General features: G+C 41.3%; 1 protein-coding gene across 1 annotated transcript in view; it reads left to right on the top strand.

Annotated features, from left to right (window-relative positions):
• Positions 1 to 4,887: 4,887 nt before the first annotated feature.
• The window catches only part of LOC131692490 (xaa-Pro dipeptidase), an 81,345-nt gene continuing 64,599 nt past the window's right edge, over positions 4,888 to 21,633 (top strand). The window contains exons 1-2 of the mRNA XM_058979573.1: positions 4,888 to 5,116; positions 12,140 to 12,187. Coding sequence (XP_058835556.1) covers positions 5,096 to 5,116; positions 12,140 to 12,187 — 69 coding nt within the window. The 5' untranslated portion in view covers positions 4,888 to 5,095. The remainder of the gene's footprint in view (positions 5,117 to 12,139; positions 12,188 to 21,633) is intronic.

Below are 21,633 nucleotides of genomic sequence, written 5' to 3' on the forward strand. Positions count from 1 at the left end.
CAAATTTGAGACTAAGAGAAACGAAAGCAATGAAATTGAAAGACGGATAGGTATTCTAGAGCGAATCAGTTATAAACTTAGAACGGAAAACTAGAACTAGGCAGGCTCATATGGGCATGATCGAAAGGAAATGTGAAGAATTCTTTGCCTTATGCAGAGTAGGAGTTGGGCGTTGCACCCAAGTCTACCGCATGGTCTATGGTAGAACATAACTCATCATCATGTTTTACCGCCGACGCCGGATCCTTTCGATCATGCCCATATGAGCCTGCCTAGTTCTAGTTTTCCGTTCTAAGTTTATAACTGATTCGCTCTAGAATACCTATCCGTCTTTCAATTTCATTGCTTTCGTTTCTCTTAGTCTCAAATTTGCCGAAAATAGCCAACAAAATCGATACAGTAGAACCTTGCGGCAATTAAAACATAGTAACACAAAGCGACTACTGGGCGAGTGTCTCCACATCGGTGCTCAGATACGCAGCACCTGCTTGGGTGACAGCATGGGGCAGATGAAGAGGAACACATCTCGGATGAACCGCAGGCTGATGGCCACGCGGGTGTCTAACGCGTACTGCACTATCTCGTCAGAGGCAGCCTACGTGATAGCTGGAACGATTTCCATAAACCTTCTACTCCAAGAAGATAGCGAGTGTGGTAGGAATTGAGGCACGAGAGGAGTCCGTAAACGAGCCCGAGCTGACACCTTAATTAAGTGGCGCAGCATCAGTGGGATAACGCTGTAAATGGTAGATGGACCCATCGACTAATTCCATGCCTGTCGGTGTGGGTGAACAGAGCGCACGGTGAGGTGAACTTCCACAGTTCCTGTATAGTCATGGCTATTTCAAAAAGTATCTGAACAGGTTCGGCTACACGAGTTCGCCGTTCTGTATCATGTGCGAAGATGCAGAGGACTACGCCGAGTAGAACCGGATGCCACCCTCCAACCGAAATCGCTGGATCGACCACGGCATCCAACTGGTCAACGTAGAGAGGAGGGCATGTAGAATATCATTCCGTGCAGGACTGATATGGCGGTTATGAGACCAGCGAAATCTAGCACGACCACCTAGACCTGGAATCAAGTGAAGTGCATTAGCACGACTCTCCCCCGAAGTAGCAATTTCAAATGGAATCCGGGGGATCAGGCAAATGTCAGACTCCTTGGTGGAGTTTAGAGGAGTAGGCTTCAGAGTTATCTTCTCTGTTCAGAGTCCCTCACTATGGCACACGATGGACGAAATCGATAGTATGGTCTAACTACCGAACGTGTGCTGGGTCGGCGTAAAAGCTACCAAGTAAAAAAACACGCACACACACTAATAAAATACCGCCGAAAAAAATGGCCCGCCATTTGCAACTAAGTTATTCTACAACAAACGTCGCCAGGCACGGATTTCGAATAACGGATTTAAGGCGTAAACAGAAAGTTTTTTGAAATTTATTGGAAAAATATCGTAGCGTTTAATACCAAAATATTGCCGGAATAAGTAAAAATTCTTAATATCTTCATATTTTTATGATTTTTTTGAATATTTTCAATTAATTTCAAAAAAAAAAATCATAAAAAAAATTCATAAATTGTAGCCTGCATTAATTGTAATCAATTCATATATAATTATGTATATGTCATCGATTTGAATTTAAAGTTATAGGCTGAATAAATGTTTACCACACTTGCTTTCCGCGCTTCTATTGCTTATTGCTTGTCAATGCGACAAAAAACTGCAACAGCCATATTCGTCCATGCGGGGTCGCGTCAACGCAAGCTGTTTACGCCTTGAATCCGTTGTTCGAAATCCGTGCGCGGCGTCGTTAGGTGCGGAATTAATTAATTTCAAATGGCGCGTTATTTTTTCTCGGTAGCATGTTGTCCAAAAAGAGGTTCAGAAAAACATTTTATTTCATTTTGTTATAAACAATTGTTTGAAAAATGTACAGAAAATATTTCGGATTGGGTAAATTATGAACAATCTGTATCTTATGATAATTTCATTACTGGTTAGTACAAACCAATCAAATAGATCTCTCGCACTATTTTTAAAAATAAACGGGCTAAAAAAATTTTTCGCAAGGCTGATTTGGATTTTATTCTGCAATGACAAATATTACACAAAATATACGACAAATATTACACATCGAGATTGTAATTTCACCAAATTTTGGTGAATTTTCAGATTCTTTGTCCGCGGTGTTGGAGCATTTTCACGTATGATTCAGTCCGCTTCCACGATTGTCACTTTCGTTCACTTTCTTACAGTCGGTTTGTTTTGACTACATCGTAACCAGTTGTGGAATAGGTCTGAGAACTATTAGTAGACGAAAATAGTCAGAAGATACAAGCTTGCTGTACGTTATAACACTTCAGCAAAGCACCACACAACGACGCCGTAATTATACTGCGGGCAAACGATCTCGCCTTATTCGGAACATGCCGCCGGACATGTTCTTAGAACATGCCGGAATGTAAACGCGAGCGTTGCTCCGTGTCGCCGCAAACACAATCGGTAACGCGTGCACAACAGTTGATGTGTGTGAAGGGAAAGGGGACAGTGTATACAGCGGGCGCCGACTTCCTTAAACTTTGTGAATACACCAAATTGCACCGGCAAGGGACGTGTCTGGTCTATGTTAAGTAGAGAATGGCAATGACATAACACAACATCGCGCCACTGTGAAACTGTCGTCGTAGTTTATGTGAAATTCAGGAAGAGAGAAAATTGTCCGATTATATTTAGAGCTCGAGAATACGCCGACAAACGCGCGGAGGTAACCAACTCCGGACACGGGACAGACGGATATAGTTGGGTGGAAATTTGTCGACGAGAAATTGGCAGCTTGGCGGGGCTAATAAAGTTTCGTAATATTTCAAGGATTAGCATTTGTCATCACCGTACCAGACATCGCTAACATATAAAGGGTGAACACGAAATTATTGCAACATAGTAAATTTTCTATCAAATATCATGTGTTTTGTAGATAAGAACATCACCTATAATAAATTGTACCTTTCGGATCTTATTATCAATAACTTGTCTTTGGGATCTTTCAAAGCCGGCGTTACACTTTTAACACGAGTGGGTAATAAGCATAGGGTGGGGGTAATAGAATAGGGATTTGTCTCATTTTCGCAATATACCCGCTTGCATTACATTTACATTAACCCATTCATGCCCATGTTGTTTGTAAACAACAACGTTTTTAAACAGCTATAACTTTTGATTGTGGCAAGATTTGCTCACAAAAACAAGTAAGGCTAATGAATGTGACTATTGCCTTTCATTTGAGTATTAACAGCTACAATGATCAGCTCTAGAACTGAAGTTATTGCAATTAGTCTGATTGTATTCCGATGGAGCAGTGCTGCCAAAGACAGTTTACGTAGACTACGGAAAATATAACTTTGTTATGTTGCAATATTATTGAAAACTAGTAAAACTTATCAATTTAGACACGTTTTCCACGCAATTGGACTATTGACTATTGTATTCTACGAGAATTGTATTGAGTATTGCAAAGTAAAAATTGAACAGCTTCTAGCACTGCGAGGGAAGCACCTATCTGTATGAAAAAGGTTTTTCGTGTTACTTGATCCCAGTTTTTTCAAGGAAAAATAATTTTGAGACCCTACATGTACTAGAAAAAAGTTGGGCATGAAAGGGTTAAATCACTTGCAGTGTGTTTGTGTAAATGAAGTTGTTATGCATCATACGTGGCAGATTTCAAATTTATGAAAATGTCCAAAATTCCTAGTGGGTAATTACCCACTCAGTTATTTTCGAGTGGGTAGTACTACCCATACTACCCACGCTATCTGCCGGCCCTGGGATCTTTTACTTGTTCTTTAGTCTTTCTGAGTTTTCGCTTTACAATAAAATATCAACAAAGTTGAAAATTCTTGGACGCTCTCGTTTTTTTTTGATTATTCAAATGATTTTACCATCTCACCCAAGGATGGGTGAGAATATATATGCTGCCCTGCAGGGCACGCCGACGTTACCATGATGTGTGGCAACCAATGCCGGCGGGTGGCGCCCTCAGCATCCGCTTAGACCAGTGCTATATGCCACGGTGCATTGCCATTTCATCGGCCTGCAACGGCGGCGTTAAACTATTTTCAAACAACAATGGTCGACCGCGTTGTGTATTGTCAGGAATTTCGGTTTAGCATTTGCCAACTCAACAAAACGAACCATGTTTGCGTTTGTTTATGTGTGGACTGTCTGTAGCGGTCGATGGCAGTGATGAGTCGCTGTTCTCGTTTAGTCTATTTCGGGAAGTGAACTTTGTTCTTGGAATGCCAATTTTCACTCGCCGGGAAGCTAGATTGTATAAACATTTGAGATAGAATTGCTTGAACAAATCGAAGTGTATACGTTTACGATTACGAAATATCCTATTTATATGCATCAAGACTTTCTCGAAGGACTTTCATTGATTGACATTGGCTCAAAGCTAATTCCACCTGTTAGGGATTAAAACTCTCTTTGAAGCTGTTCTATAATCCAGCACGACTTACGATAGCTTCTTGTGTAATCAATGAATATAATTAGAAAAGAAAGGTACGGCACATTTAACCTAGCCTAGTTCCGAACGACATGCACGTCCACAGCCGGTAATAATGTTACGAAACAGGGAATAAATATTATAGAAGCAACAACACTACACCAGACCCATCGTTGTTGTTTTGCTCCGTACCGTAAACATTGGTATCGATTTATGCGGAATGTTTATGTTTTTAGTGAGGCCACCTCACGGCCTGGCGCTTTGCCATACACACAGTGTTTTAGTTGGCCGGTAAGCGTATATAAGTGTAAATATTAGATTTCAACGTGTTTCCTTGCCTTTTCCTACACGGTAGCGGTAATGACGACGTATTGGTGGAAAAATCTGATACCGTAGCGACCGATTATGCGTATTTAGGGTGTGACCTCGCACTGTTTAGAATTTATACCAGTGCGGTGTGAGGTGATGCGTACAAAAAAGCACTCTGAACAAAGCGGTAGTAATTAGAAGAGGCGTAGAAGATTACAATGTAAACACATCATGATAAGCATTTAGATATGTGAATGTATTGACGAAAAATGCTCGAGAAATGAAAAAATGCGAGTTCAAGGTAGTTTTATTCTGCATGGTTGTAAACATTTACCGGGTGTTCGGAAACAAAGTTCTTTTTGATAAGATAAATACACGGTAGCATTGTTTGATTTCTAGACTGATTCATTTGGTCAGTTTTAAAAGATTGATAAATTTTTTACAAAACGTTTATTTGACACGGCATTTGCAAAAGCTTTTTTACATATCATGTTACAAAAGTTCTTAAGACTATCACATTATAATAAAAATTAACTTCCTAATACTAAGAATCATCATTTTAAGCATTTTTATTGATATTAATTATTTAATTCGTACACTGTCAAACCGTGTAAATCTCACATGTACACGAACCATTGTCGGACGAATTGGCATTCAAGGAACGAATGATCGAAACAGACACGCGGCATCCCTATTGTCAACTACCCGCATTTGATTGAGTTACTTAGGTGCATGTGTGTGCAAATTCCAACGTTGCCGAAAATCCTTAGCGTGTACCGCTTATTGTACTGTCTGAACAATACAGCCAACATGTTGCTCGTTTGACATGTTAGCATCGACTGGTATAAAACGAAAACGTGGGAGCAATATAAAAACCTTCCCGTATGTGATGAAACGCTTAGATGCCATCTTTTGTATTTGTATTTGTATTTGTCATATACACCAACAGGTATTTCAAAGCCCCAATGATGTCTTAATGCTAAACTTATTGCCAACAGTCAAATCGTTAAAAATTTTGCTAAAATAATGCTAAAATAAAGTGAAAAAAAACAATGAAGGATTCAACCGAAATTAGCGGGTCCGTTGAAGGTTCTGGAAAAACGTAGACGTAGAGTTGGGCGAGACAAATTAAAGTCGAAAGCTGATGCGACTCGGTTGAAAATCCTTTGTAGCCCAGTAATGGCCCCGTGCATGCTATAATTAGTGCGTCGAAATGGCAATCGGAGCATGAGGTTGTTACGCGTTGTTCGAGGTGCGACATTTATGTTGATTTACTCCAAGATGGCTGGGCAATCCAGATGACCTCGCAAAGTATCAGCAACGAACAAAGCCCTTGCTGTATTCCTACGAACAAGCAGGGGTTCCAAACTAATCAGCTGGCATCGGCTTTCGTAACTTGGCAGACGGACGGGATCTCTCCACGGCAACCTACGAAGCGCAAAACGTAAAAAGCGTCATTGAACGGACTCGATTCTCTCAACACCGTTGTTATAGTTTGGGCTCCAAACTTCGCAGCCGTACTCCAGGATTGACCGCGACAAAGAGTAGAACAGCACTTTGAGACAATAAATGTCCGTGAAATTTTTCGCTATCCTGAAGATGCATCCCAGCATTCGAGATGCTTTGCTAGCTGTCTAGGAGACGTGCTGTTTAAACGCAAGTTGCGAGTCTAGTATCACTCCTAGATCCTTCACCTGACAAACGCGTTCAATTTCAGTATCCAGTAGACGGTAGTTAAAACAAACCGGTTCTTTTTTCGTGAGAACGATATCACCGAGCACTTCTTTGGATTTACACACATACGGTTCGTGTTACACCAGTCAGCGAAGTTTTCAAACTGTCGTTGGAGTAATCTACAATCTTCAGTAGATCAACGTCGTTGAAGTAAAGCAGAAACATCAGCGGTCCGAAGTGACTTCCTTGGGGTACTCCTGACGTAGAAGTAAATGAGGGTGCCTGACAATCTCTTATGACAACCACTATTTCTCGACCTGAAAGGTAGGATCGAAACAACTGCAACAGATTTACCGTTTCCATTTTAGCGATTGTTATGTCATGGTTCCCTTTGTCAAAAGCGGCAGATAGGTCTGTATAGATAACATCGGTTTGAGCGCGACGTTCCATACTCTCTGTTATGTAGGATGTTAGGCAAAGCAGGTTAGTCGTTGTCGAACGCCCAGACGTGAAACCATGTTGATCGTCACTTAGGTACTGCTTGCAGTGAGCCTGAAGAGGTTCCATAATCGCCAGCTCGAACAACTTCGAGACAGCACTCAATGAAGTAATTCCCCGGTAATTATTGACGTCTCGCTTATGAGCTTTTTTATGGACTGGGGACATATTCGCGGACTTCCAGCAGGACGGAAAGATGCCACTGGCAATAGATGCTCTAAAGATGCGAAGAAGTGGAGTCGCTAAAACGTCGATGTGCCTTTTCAAAAGTACTGAAGGGAAGCCATCGGGTCCCGGATTGAAAGACAATTTTAACCGAGAACAAGCTCTGGTAATCATCGTTTCATTGACATCGATAGCGCTTAGAGTGTGGCTCACAACCGGAACTTGACTAACAGCGACTTTAATTTGATCTACTGTTAAGGCCTTATCTGTGAACACACTGCGAATTTCTCCGCAAAAAGTCTGCACATATCTTGGGTTGTGGTAGCTGTGCGGCCGTTGAAAGTCATAGACGACGGCAGTCCGGATTCCTTGCGCTGCTCATTCACATATTTCCAGAAAAGTTTTGGGTGCAACTTGAAATTACGCTGAATGTTTTGCTGATATCGAAAGAAACAATCCTGACTAGCTCGTTTATAAGCATGGTTGAGACTGACGTAATAGTTTCTAAGTGGAATTGTGCGATACTTGGTAAACCTCCGCAGAGTAGTTTCAATGGACTTCAGCCATTGCATCGTGCTCGTTTGTCAAGGAGGGCCGATTTGTTGATGATGAACTATCTTCGGGACGTGCCTGTCAATAACATAACCCAAAACGTTGGAAAATGTTTGAACTGCCGTATCAACATCTTCGGGGTCCAGAATATTTAGCCAATCGAGAGTGGAGAAGAGGTCTGCGATACTGCGATGATCAGCTTTGTGGAAGTCGTATGATACGAGGACTGGAGGAACATTGTAATCGTGCGCCAGGGTGCGATCGATCGTGGCGATCAATGGTGGATGATGTGCTACTGATTTCACTAGAGGAGAGGGAGCCATCACTACTGATATAGCAGAAACCTGATCGCTGACAAAACAAAGATCAAGGTGGCGGTTATTCTCGTTGGCAATAGGATTAATATGTAGTAACGTGGCTGAGCTGTAGCTGTCAAGAAGCCTCACCGCCCCTGAGTGAAGAACGGAGTGATCGGAATCCGGGTAAAGAAATCCATTGCAGGAAGATCTCCACGAAATGCCGGGGAGATTGAAATCTCCTAGTGCGATGAGCTTATCTACCGATTTAGCGTCTTCGAGGATGGTAAATACTGAGCTGCAGTGCGCGTCAACATATTCAATGTCACGGACTCGGTCGGGTGGGACGTACAACGCACACAAGTACGACTTACGGTCGCCAAGCTCGATTATCGTCCAGACCTGTTCGAGGCAATCCTAGCAAGTCTTCTCAACAACTCGTGCCTTCGAGCTGCGATTAACTGCTACTAATACACCACCTCCAGTAGATTTACAGCTTTTTCTAGGGTTCCGGTCGCAACGAAAAACCTCATATCCAGTACCGAACACCTGACTGGAAAGCGTGTCATCGTTTAACTACGTTTCGACGAAGACGATGATGTCAAAACTGTTTTCGGAGACTGCTAAGCGATATTTCTCAATGGTTGAATTGATACCACCAACGTTTTGGTAGTATAGTAGCAGCTTGTCTCGTCGTTGTCCAAGGCTGGAAATCGAAGAGTTTTGAGGCAAAAAAGAGCTCACAGATGCTTCATACTTGCCTGCTGTAGGTTTGCGAAAGACCCCTCGTCCCAACTCCACCACAGGACCGGGACGGCTGCTGGTCGCTGGCTGGGGGGCTCGACTGTGATCGGGGGACTAAGGGCTTCCTCAGGACTGGTGGCAAGTGTGCGTCCCGGTAACCGGGAAAACGGGAAACCGAGGGTTGTACTCGATTCAGTTGGGCTAGGTACCACTCCTGGACGGCTGCGGGTCGTTGGCATGAAAGGTGGCGTCTGATACCGATAGAAACTTTGCGCAATTGGTGGTGAGCTGGAATCGAAGAACATTTCGGTGCTAGAAGGTTTCGAAATAGATGGATACTTGCCGCAGTATGAAGCTTAGGAGACCCTTTTTCCACTCCCGCACACAGAACCGGAATGACTGGTGAACGCTGGCTGCAGTAGCTGGACTGTGGTGAGCGGATCGAGGCCTTGCATAGAACAAGCGGCGGTGCATCCTGGAGTCCGATGTAACTTATTGATGAAATCTATCCTGTCTCTGATGTTCGAAGTTAAATTCGCGAACCATCACTCCAGTTGGCCAAGTAGACGCTCTGAGTACCACGTCCTTCAGTTCACTGGGAAGATCGACTCGGAAGGAAACAAATTTGAGCTTTGTCAGATCAGCATCCTTCTTAACCAACAAGATTGCTTTGGGTGTATTGCTGATTCCCAGGCATTCTTGGATCATGGTCTGGTCTGATTTCCCGCTGAATTTCTCGAGTACCACAGACAGCGGCTACAGTGGCGCGAATTGTAGCGTAATTCTCGCGACTTCTTTTTGTAGTAGATAGATCCCCCGGAAGTCACTTGATAGACAGCCCCCTTTGAGCTACAGAACCAGAGTTAGCCGGAAAATGTATCTCAGCGCGGTTGGAGAGAGTAGACACGACTGCGTTCAGGTTATCTACTGCCTCGCACAATTTTTTAGTGTCCACGATGGAAGCAGCGGAATCGGTTTGCTCCATCCACTTGTTGAAACTGCAAGCACAATTCGTCGCTGTTGTGCTATCTTATGACAAGCGCCATTTAGTACATTTCGAGAAAAAATGATTTTTAAAGTTTGAATATCTTGTAACTTATAAATGGTAGAACTAATTCAGAGAAGACAATTGATGCTTCTATCTATTCTGTATTAATCTCTCAATTATTACGAAGATCGGTGAACTACATTGCAAGTTTTTACTAAAAAATTAAACAAAAATCACATTCGCACGTGTTATAAGTGTGTATTGATGACAAAATTTGTATGGCGTGTCATAATCGTGTATGGAAAATTTTCCATGGAAAAAAGCATCAATAATAAACTTCTATTCATATCTATGGTTTAATTTGGTCTACAAACAATTGGTTAGATGCATTTTGAAGGAAATGAATCAGAGAATCTATAAAAAATAGTAACTTTTGGTTATAGTGTTGCCAAATATGCTATATTTCCAGTTTAAAACTTAAACTGTATCTTTCTCGCAACTCGTGTATTTTTCTTTCGAAAAATTTTATGCTATTGTGTTCCTCAGACATTTTTACATATAAAAACATCTAAAACTTCAATATAACTTGAGCAAATCCCAAGATACAGTGATTTGAAGCAAAAAGCTCATAATTTCTCATCATGTTTCTCGCTATATCTTAGTAACCAAGTAGAATTTCAAAATTCTGAAAACGCCACTTTGTACAGATTTTTTAGACAAGTAATGTGGCATATCTAACTCAGTTTGTTCCCAAAATGGCATTTGTCATAAGATAGCACAACAGCGACGAATTGTCGCACAGCCAGTACAAGTTCTTATTATATCCAGACAACAAGTACAGAGCAGATCGCTGCATACCATGAATGCAAATGCGGTGAAACACCGATCCATAATTGGGTCACTAAATGAGAAAAAAAAATCTTTTTTTATTACATACATCGATAAAGCTGATTTTCGTGATTACAACAATGTCTTTTTCCAACTCAGGAAACGTGAAAATAATATTAAAATTTAAAATAAAGAAATATGTTGACAGTTTGGATTTGACACTATCAGAAGCATTTGACATAACGAATTTCACGACAAATGATGCCCTGTCAAAAAGAATTAATACATGTTTTCCCGGTTTTCCCGCAGGACACATTCCAATGCATATAGTTTTTTTTGCATTTTGGGTGTTGTCTTGATAGGCCAGATGTAAACAACCGCAGTTTTCCTATGTATGGTTGCCAAGTTTAGACAAGATTTATTTTAGAAAACAAAAAAATCGTTTTTGCGTATCACAACAAATTTTTGTTTTTAAATAATATTATATCCATATCAACTTTTGAATAGGGCTAATAAGATTTCTAAACAAACTTTTGTTTTACTGATTTCTCTCATTTTGTTATAATTTCAACACAGAAAACATTTGAAATTGATTCTACCAAGGGTAAATATGTTGATTCAAGTGTATTTTTCATGAAATTCAATTCGGCAGCGGAGTAATGAGCGAAGTTTGTTTACAAAAATCTCATTACCCCTTTTGAAGAATTAATATTGATATTATGTATATTGGACCTAAAATTTATCGAATGGAACGGAAAACTATATAAGGCTTAATGACCCAATTGCCAAGACATGTAATTCTCTCGATTCCATCAACAGGAGAGTCACATGTTTTCACGCAGAATTCATTGCTACTTTCTATCCGCCTTTTGACGTGTGGGAAGCACTTTTCGCTAGTCGCCTGCGTTGGATGTAAAATTTAGTGGGTGAATCCACAGTGATGTAAACAAAATAACGAGATAAACGAAGAATCACTACAGAAAATCTTTTGTTTTTCGCTTCAAATACACGAACCAACACAAAACTATGCAGGGGATTGGCACGGTAAACAAATATTTTCGACCACAACGGTAATTTGATGAGTTATTCACACAAATAAAACACAACGAGAAATCAAAACAGTACAGCACGTCTGCTTCGTACAATGTTAAAAAAGACTCTTTTGACGGCTCTGTCTGAAATAGACTTGCAAATTTCGCAAAAACCACGTCGTTATTTATAGTAGTCGTATACTTTGCGAAAATGAATACAAAACATATGCACGTATTTCCGTTCAGATAATACAAAAATATTTTTGAAACGGGACCCCAGTATTGAAACGTTAGAAGTGTTCCACTTTAAAATCGCGAGTATATTCCATTTTTTACGACCTAAGTAGATATAAGCCACTTCCGAAGCAAAACTTCTGGTACGGGTCAACTCAAATATAAATAAAATAGCACATAATTTATCTGTTGTACTGACAATTGCCCCAACATACAACAGTCTTTTCTACATTCTTACGGGTTGGTTTCATTTAATCTCTATAAGATGTGAAAACAGTTGTTGACTTTAACTATCATTCTTTATATTATTGCAGATCGATGCGAAGATATCTGAACTGAATCCATCCGTGCTGCTAACTTTGGTGAGTAATATTCTTTACAATAGCAATAAACAGTGGTAACCATCATTATCGGTAAACGATTATAATTAACATACACATTTCTGTTAGCAATTTACGTTAAGAATAATCAATTATTTTCGTCGAAAAGGAACGATAAGGCAGCGGTGTTGGTGTTGGTATTGTGTTTTTTAAAGTCGGCAAACATTTTCGAACTTTTTGTTTGGCATGGATCAATTTGAATGTTTCGTGTTCCACTCGTCAGTAACTGACACCAACATGCTGTCAGTTAGACAATATCTAGAGAAAATTTTCAATAGGACGTAAGTAACATTGAGAGCCTCTTTTTGTTTACTTTCTCTTTCGTTTATTACGACGTCATTACAACACTTTGTACTAATTTTCCAGTACATATCGAAAGCCGACGGTTTTTACTACAATATTTTGCAAAGAGTAGAGTAGTAAATGTTGAAATAGCCGAGTAATGAACAGAAGAGAAAGACCTCAAAGAGAATCTCTCATTGTTACTTACGGCCTATTGAAAATTTTCTCTAGATATATCCGAACTGACACCAAAATTGGTGGATAAGCCAGGTGGAGTGTCTTGAACGATACTTGGTACATCTGACCTAGCAATTTGCGATGGTTTTCGTGATGGATTTCGTAGCATGTAGTGGCTTGCAAAATAACGAAGATATAATTAGATCAACATGAGAAAAGGGCGGTAGTCCAAATGAGAGTCTCTCTTTGTTTACTCTCTCTTCGGTCAATAACTCGGCCTTTTCTGCGTTTGCTCCCTAATTCTTAGCATAATATGCTAGACGACACCAGAGTCTTTCAATATTTATTGAAACAATGTTGGAAAGTTTTATGTTGACGCCATAATAATCGAAAGAGAAAGTAAACACAAAGAGATTCTCATTTGGACTTCCGCCCTTTTCACATGTTGGTCTAGATATGAAAATTTCATTTTTCGTCGTCAACTTAAACTGTCCCTGGCAGCAATGCCTTTTAGTATACGACTAAAATTAAAATATGTACATAAATCAATCCGTAGTAATCGCATCATAAAGTGGTATATACATCTCACTTCCTTATCTGATCATTCGCGTTATTTTTATTTTTTTAGTTTTAATAAGTTTGAATTTCGACAACCACCTGAGAAGAGTACACGCGAGTGAGTCGATTAATATTTTCAAAAGAGGGCTGTCCGAACCAGCGACTTCCAAAAATATCAAACACAAACGAAAACTGCAGCTCATTTCCTACATATTCATCAATGTTCTAGTCTTTTTCTTGATTTACTTGGTTTCAACATCACCAAATAGTGTATTTATTTTCCTTTAAATATAATTCTAGTCCTAAACTGATCATACATCTTGTTTATTTACACAATTAAGTGAGTTAATTGCCCTCTCCACTGCACCGTCCTCAGACCAAATGACCAGCCAAGTCCCTAACAACCTTCTATCACTCTGTCAACCGGCTCGAATGACGTCTCGACCTCTCACTAAATATAGCATTATGAATGAAAATTCGAGCTAACCTGCCAGGCGCGGTCAGTTGGGCACGTTTTCTGACCGCTCAAACCACTTGTCCTGTTGTAACGCAAAGCGCAGGCAGATACGGCGCCAGTATAAACGGGGTGGAAAAACAACCACCCGCATTGCGTTGGCTGGTCGGTCCTACCGGCTGAAGCTGAAATCGTTGAGGAATTCGATGCGAACCGACCGTCCGGAATGCCCGTTGCGTCTAAAATTAGTCCACCGACATACATTGTAAATGTTTATACAATTCCTGTTCTATGGCGCGTGTGGATCCATATTTGCAAATTTCAGGTTGGGAAATGTGTTTTCGCCTGGTGAAATTCTCAGAACAAGCTCAGGGTGATCAAATATTTCCTAGAAATGGTATCTTCATGTTTTGATGACCAAATTTTATTAGTTATTAGAAAAGAAGATTTTATGGGTGTTGGTAAAGCGATTCCCTGTTCGTGCGTTCAAAAGCCGCTTTCGGTTAGGAAATGAAGTCAACGAATCGCGACGCTGCTGCTTATCGAATTAATCCGCAAGGTGTGCTTCTGTTTATTTATGCTACATATTTCTACCGGTCCGGCTCGTCGAACCATAGGTTCCACGTAATTCACGATTCACCATACTCGAACAAATGTTTATCATTCATCGGCTGATGTAGCTAGGTAACTACACAACGAACGACGACGGCGACAACGACGAGGAAGAGAGTGTCAACAAAATAGCAACACCGGCAACACCAGCGAACCGATTCTGTTTCGTTTGCTGCCTTGCGCAGTCTTCCACATTAGGACGTAAGTAAATATGAATGCAACGTGCCTTCGCGTGCTGGATATTTATGATGCCGTTGGCCCTTGTTGGCTCGGCCGGAAAGTGTGTCTCGACCCGGGCTCAGAAAAAAACGATATGACCGGGGGGTAAACAGAATGATATTCAATTCTACGTAACAATTTCAGTAACAGTTTTCGTAGAACCTGGGATCCGCGGACGCCTGGGAGGCCGCGAGGTAGTTGCTTTGGTAAGTTCGAGTAATTTCTGTGTTTCGTTATGAAACAATGAAAGTATTTAACATGTGTACTTTCGAATGATGAAAATGCTGATTCTTGTTATGCAGTATTCTAATTTATTTTCCGTCGGTCTCTTTCCGCTTTGAGTGACCATCTGATCCATTGATATCGCATGGATCAGCTTTACATAGACTATTCGCGCACTAAGATTCAACGTAATATCGATTGATTTGAAAAACTGCACGATTCGGCCGTCTGTCAGTGAAGTAGAATATTGGTTGAAAGAAAAATGTTGCCTTTTCCAAAGTTGCAAGTTTCATAATATCAGGAAAATCAAGAGGAAGAGAACCACACCGAACGAAACAATGGGATATTGTAAGTTCCGTGGTCTAAATTCTGAAATATAACAGTTTCTTGGCGTTACCATGTTTAAACCGTAAACCAAACATATATTAAACATATATGTAAATTTCACAAGTGGAATTTTAATGGTAAATTGCTAATTGTCTTTCGTAGATTGTCATAGTATAATGTCAGAACAGTTAAGTCAAATGAATCTTAAACATTGTTGTGGTTGGTATAATGTATATTTCTAGAAAAGTGTGCACCGGTCAAAATTATTGCCTGCATATTTTGGCAGCTACGGTCGATTAAAAAGTGTATACTCAAACCGAATCATCGGGAGAGTAAATGTATCTGTTTTTTCACTCTCGAACTATAAGCAAAAAGCTCCCAAAAGATTCGTTAGTGTTCAAACAACCTCATACTTGCTCAATATAATGTCGATCCTCAAAGCTACACGTTGTTGGTTACACAGTGCAGAGATACTACGTACAACGGAGTACCGAAGCTGGGCCTCTCTAGGGGCATGCAGATTGTCGGTTTTGCGGACGACTGGTGTTAGCTCACGACAAAACCGCGACAGTGATGAAAGACGATCGGCTAAGCACATTGACCACACATGCGGAAAGGTCGTAAAAGTTATCTCGGCACCATTTCGGATCATGCCCAACAGTTCGGCGACCAGCAGGAATAAAAAGCGCGACTACTGACGAGCGTTTCCAAATAAGATACGCACAACCTACATAGGTGACGGCACTGTAGATGATGAGGAACAGGCTAATGACCATGCAGGTGTCTAGCGCGTATCGAACTATCCGTCACAGGAAGCCTGCGTGATAGTTGAAACGATTCCCATAAACTTTCTACTCGAAGAAGACAGCGATACCTAGAGGCAAGAGAGGAGGCAGTAAATGAGCCCGAGGTATCAGTTAAGTAAGTGGTAACATCAGTGAGATAACGCTGTAAACGGTAGATGGACCCATCGATTAGTTCCATGTCTGTAGGTGTTGGTGAACAGAGTGCACAGCGCAATGAACGTCCACATAGCGCAGTTCTTGTCCGGTCACGTATCTGAATGGGTTCAGCCACGCAAGTCTGTCGTTCTGCATCCCGTGTGGTGACTGGTGATGCAGAGGAAACGCCTAAGAACATGTGGTCTTCGAATGCTCTCAATTCGAGCACGAACGAAACTATCGCCGATGTGGACGCCAACATGAACAATATTGTCCAAAGAATGTGTACGGACGTGGTAAACAGAACAGTCGCTAAAATCAAGCCAGCATTGCAACGAAGATGGCGAGAGGAGCAACGAGAAGCAACGTAGCAGTACAGAGCTTCGGGACGTCGAGCACCGATGAACCGGAAGACACACTTCAACCAGAATCGTCGGATCGACATTGGCACTTGACAATTCAGTCTGTTGAAGAGAGATAAAGGAGACCAGCGGGCGCGACCGGAGTAGGATAGATCCACCGTCGGGAACTAAACTGAGCGCACGTATCGTTAACGATAGGTCGTCGGGGCACCTTAGAATTGGACGTCATCCTCCAACCGGTATCCCAGGACTGACCTCGGCACCTAACCGACCGGCATCGAGATTATGGTTTCGAGAAAACTTTCAACGTCGGGAAATTTCTCCGTCGGAGTAGGCTGGGCCCACCGCCGCGGCGGGGACTAGTTCGAGTAGAACGTCAAGTACCACCATCAAATGGTCGTTGGAGTGCTTGTGAACAGGAAGTCACCCTCCAGCCAGAATCGCAGGGCCGACCTCGGTATCTGAAGGTGTAGCATCGGTTTCGGAAGATCTTCCACTGCTGGGGAACTCTTCGTCGGAGTAGCGAAGATCCACTACAAGATATTCCGTGTAGTACGTAGCGAATCGCCGGCTTGAATCGTCGGAGCACCAATGCACCGGACGCAATCCCCCATGTGGAATCGTTGGACAACCTCGACACTCTCCGGACAGCATAGAGGCAAGAATAACGCGTCCGTCAACGGTTTTGGGTGACATTCTTTCACTTTTTTTGCGGTGAACTCTCGACCGAGGTAGACTAGCTCAACCGTCGGGGACTACACCGAGTAACGTGACGTGACCAACCTCCAGTAGAAAGGTCGTTGAGTCATCAGTGAACCGGAATCGCTGGATCGACCACAGCATCCAACTAATCAACAATATCATACCGTGCAGGACTGATATGGCGGTGATGAGACCAGCTATACCTAGAATCAAGCGAAATGCATGAGCACAGACACTCCCCTCCCTCGAAGTAGTTATTTCAAATAGAATCCTGTGGGATCAGGCAAATGTCGGACTCCTTGGTGGAGGTTAGAGGAGTAGGGTTCAGAGTTATCTTCTCTGTTCAGAGTCCCTTACTCTACCGCACAATGGACGAAATCGGCTGTATGGCCTAACTACGGAACGTGTGATGGGTCAGGGTAAAAGCTTTGAAACCAAGTAAAGAATCAGTGCATAGATAACTTGAATAACACATACCAACGTCTTCATGCTATCTCACTTGCTGTCTCCATGCTGTCCCGCTAGCAAAAGCAAGTATCGGACTAATGTCCCTTCCCTTTCCATCCGCGATCTACGTTCGGGCCTGGTCGGCGCCGGTATTGATCAATAAATATTCTAGGATTACCAGGAGTTGCACATTGAAAAACGCTTCGCTAGTCCCAAGTATAATTGAATAGCTGGCGTTAAAAAAGGGCTAACCCACATTTTGCCTTTTTCACAGGAAATAGAAAAATTTCCGCATTACCAAATTAACATTGTTTTTATTGTAAAAATACTCGATTTTATTAGTAGTTCACCAACTCATGCTGTCTAGAAAAAAATAAGATCATTACATGAACTACCTTTCAATTCATGAGCATTTCGTAGTTCGAGAGGGAAACCCCGGAGGTACCTAGCGTCCAACAGGGGCTAACCCACAATTCACACGTCCTTTCCTTATCTTTCGTTTTAGAGTTATGGCGATTTTGGCAAAGTTGTTGCATGGCGCCTAGCGCTTTATTTGATCATATCATACTAGTTCGAAATTCAGTCGTTGGGACGGCGCTGTTATCAACTTTTTAATGGAACATGAAAGAAAGATGCTGTCTACGACAAAATTGTATGTCAGGTAACTATAAGTATATTTTCTGAAGATACTAACTTTGTAGATTCTAATAGTTTTGAAATATGGCACATTTTTGAAAACATAATCTGTGAGTAAAATTTTTAACCAAAGCATGGTCTATCTCGAAACATACAGGACCTGCAAAGTTTGCATCTTCAGAAGATATATTTAAGACCCACAATTTTCTCGAAGACATCATATTTCTATCTATCTTTATTAAAAAGTTGATAACAGTGCCGCCCTAGCGACTGAATTCCAAGCTGGTATGCTTCAACCAAATAAAGCGCTATGTGCCATATTGTTATGAAGACACCATAACTCGATAACGAAAGATGATAATTGATTACGCGTTTTTTACTTTTCCCATCACAATGTACCATTTGTCTTGATCCTTTCGTGCTCGGCCAACTTTCAATGTAGAAACATACACTTTCACTGGAATTTTCGAAAAATTTCTCTCAACAATATACATTCGTGCAAGAAATATACTACATAGATAGAAAATAGCCATACATAGCATGTATGTGAGCGGCACTCACCTTCAGGAACGACAGTTTGGGCCGAAACGTCAACGTACAATGCAATCCAACTAAAACAGTATTACATCGAGTTCACCGATATGTGGACTACAGCATAACATGACATTTATTTATAGTGAATCGATTTGCTACTTTTTCTTAAAATCTCGGAAAACTAACAGGAAACGCGAATAACGTGGTCAACGCATTGCAGCTGAGTTCCAGCAATGTTGTAGTTGAAATTAAGCATGTCCCTTGTACGATGAAAACTGATAACAAAACATTTCGTAACACTAATGATCAACAAGTTTCTTTGACACCAGTTGTAAAATGTATCAATGAGACAACAGTAACTCACGGCAATCGGCTTTATACTTTATGACAAGAAATATTTTCAAGTCATCAGCGATAAACAGTTTCCCTCCACGCATTAGAACGAAGACCGCATTATTCACGAACAATGTAAATAGAAACGGACCTAGTGTACTACCTTGAGGAACTCCGGAATTATAAGAAAATGATTCAAACACGTTGTCACCAATTTGCACGACGACCTCGCGGTGTACAAGGTAGGATAGAAGGCAATGGCAGAATCGCGTGGTACATCCTACTTCAACAAGCTTTGCTAGCAGTAACTGTGTCTAAAGCAGCCTTAAGATTTGTGTAGACCGTGTCCACCTAGAGTTTCTTGGATATTTTTTCTATGCAAAACGATGCTAAGCTAACTAAAGCTAATAAAATTCATCTCAACCGATCGACCAGGGAAGAATCCATGCTGACAAGTGCTTATGTAGTGTTAACTAGCAGAAAACAGCACTTAGTTGATAAACGATTCGAAGATCTTTGACTCGAGTCTCAGCGATGTGATTCCCCGGTAATTGTCGATGTTGCTTTTGTCACTTTTTTGTGTACCGGAAACATGACTGAACACTTCCAATCACTGGGAATTTTTTGCTGCTGAAGCGACACATTGAAAGGGTGCGTCAATGGGATCGCTAAAATATCGAAATATTTTTTCAGAACAACTGAAGGCATAGCATTAGACGATTTCGTTTTCCATATGGCAAAGAGAACCGATTGTCCTGAAATGGTGAATACATCCATATCCACCGAACCAACGGGAACATCACGGACCGCGCTTTCGATCTCGATAGCAGATGGCGCATCAGTCGTGAAGACACTCGAGAACTAGCTAGCAAATAGGAAGTGTTTTGCCGCCTTCGTAGTCGCTACTTCGCCATTGTATCTGGTAATCTGGTGATTTCTAGAGCTATTGTGTGGTCAAAATGAAGTTCGGAACGTTGGTATTCAGCCATACCTTGTTCACTCGTGCTTTGTGGGACGGTGCCGAATCTTGTTGAAATGTTCATATGGTTTTCGACCGAAACGTCCGTCTGCCCACGGCTTCAAAGCGGTCTCCAGAACACTTTTCCGATAATCATTTAATTTTACACCAGGCTCGATGAAACGGTTGGGAGGCACCCATCCGCGGTTACAGCGGCCCAAACCATTATTTCTGGCGGGTGCTGCTCATATAATCTCATATGACTGGTGGGTTCAGTAAACTCTATCGTTTTTCGCTGGACCCTATACCACAGACTAACAGACATAACACTATGAGGGAATTCCTCAAAAAATCTCGTCCGACAATTTCCCTAGAACACTAGCTCCACCTTTTATTCACGGTCCCAAACACTCATTTACTGGTGGGCTACCCCCCAATTTTTATGAACAATTTTTCACTAGTGGTATACTGCCCATAAGTGCATAAGAGTCCCATATGGATTTTTGACGAAAATGAGTTATCTGTTGGATTGTATTCTGTATCACCACTGAATCACAATGAACAAATAAGATTACATGGTTTGTTATGAAAATACCGAAAAAAATACCAAAACATGGTTGTCCCATCCATAAGGCTCAATGAGAATGTAAATCTTCAATAGTGTTTTTCTCGACTTGCTGTTTTTCAATAATGGACTCTTATGCTTTTATGGGCAGTATATCCCCCATATGCTTGTTCATATGCCAGTAGCGCCATAATTTCAAATGTAGTCACAGTCCCAACTACAAATATATTTAAAATGACCGTTAAAGCGGGCGAACCTTTGTTTTTGAGTGTTATGTCTGTTAGTCTGTGCCTATACTTCGTTAGAAGAAGAACAGAAGAAATTTATTTTCGCTGCCTGAAATTTTTTATGAGATCAATATTCGCAGATAAATAAATACATTAGAGTATTATATTCGTTTTAAATTAATCTTAACATTCCAATATTTCCACATTCATCGGAGAACCCCTCGAATCGCAATCTTTGCGTGTAGGGTAGGCTCCGCGACACGGTTGCGATGGAATTTTTCCACTCTTGTGCTTTTTCTGTTATTGTTTATCTTTAAAGCTGAACGAAACCTCGGGACCGGTCGTCTTTTTGTTTCGAAGAAAAGGTATCATGTTGCTTGAGTTATGATAGTCTTCGAAGCTCGCCCGTGAGCGGAGACATACTTGTTTTATTTTATTTTAAATTGTGCAACTGAACTACTGCCAACCGCGCCCCTCGACCGGTTCAATTGTGCGAATGGGCGCTGATTCCGTCCGCTTATTGGCCAATGTGTTGTTGTCGTATGACATGTGAGCCATCAGGTGTTGTTTGATAAGTCGAAATATGACACACTGTGGAATGAGGTGTGTTTTGTGGGACGGTTTGTTTTGTTTTTGCATTGTGTTTTGTATCGAAATACAATGAGTCATTGTACGCTTTACTGCTGACATTTTGCGATTTTTGCCAACAGATGAGTTGTTTATGGGGTTGAAACTCTTCTACTGCTGAAGACGGTAAGCAACTTTCAAAAGAAACAAAATAATCTCTATAGCCGCGCGAAGTAAAAACTCATAAAACGTTGTGGTTCGAATGAATAAGTTGAACGAGTTTTGGATGTCCAATGATGAGAACT

Source organism: Topomyia yanbarensis, chromosome 3, assembly GCF_030247195.1.
Source record: "Topomyia yanbarensis strain Yona2022 chromosome 3, ASM3024719v1, whole genome shotgun sequence".
Lineage (NCBI taxonomy): Eukaryota > Metazoa > Arthropoda > Insecta > Diptera > Culicidae > Topomyia > Topomyia yanbarensis.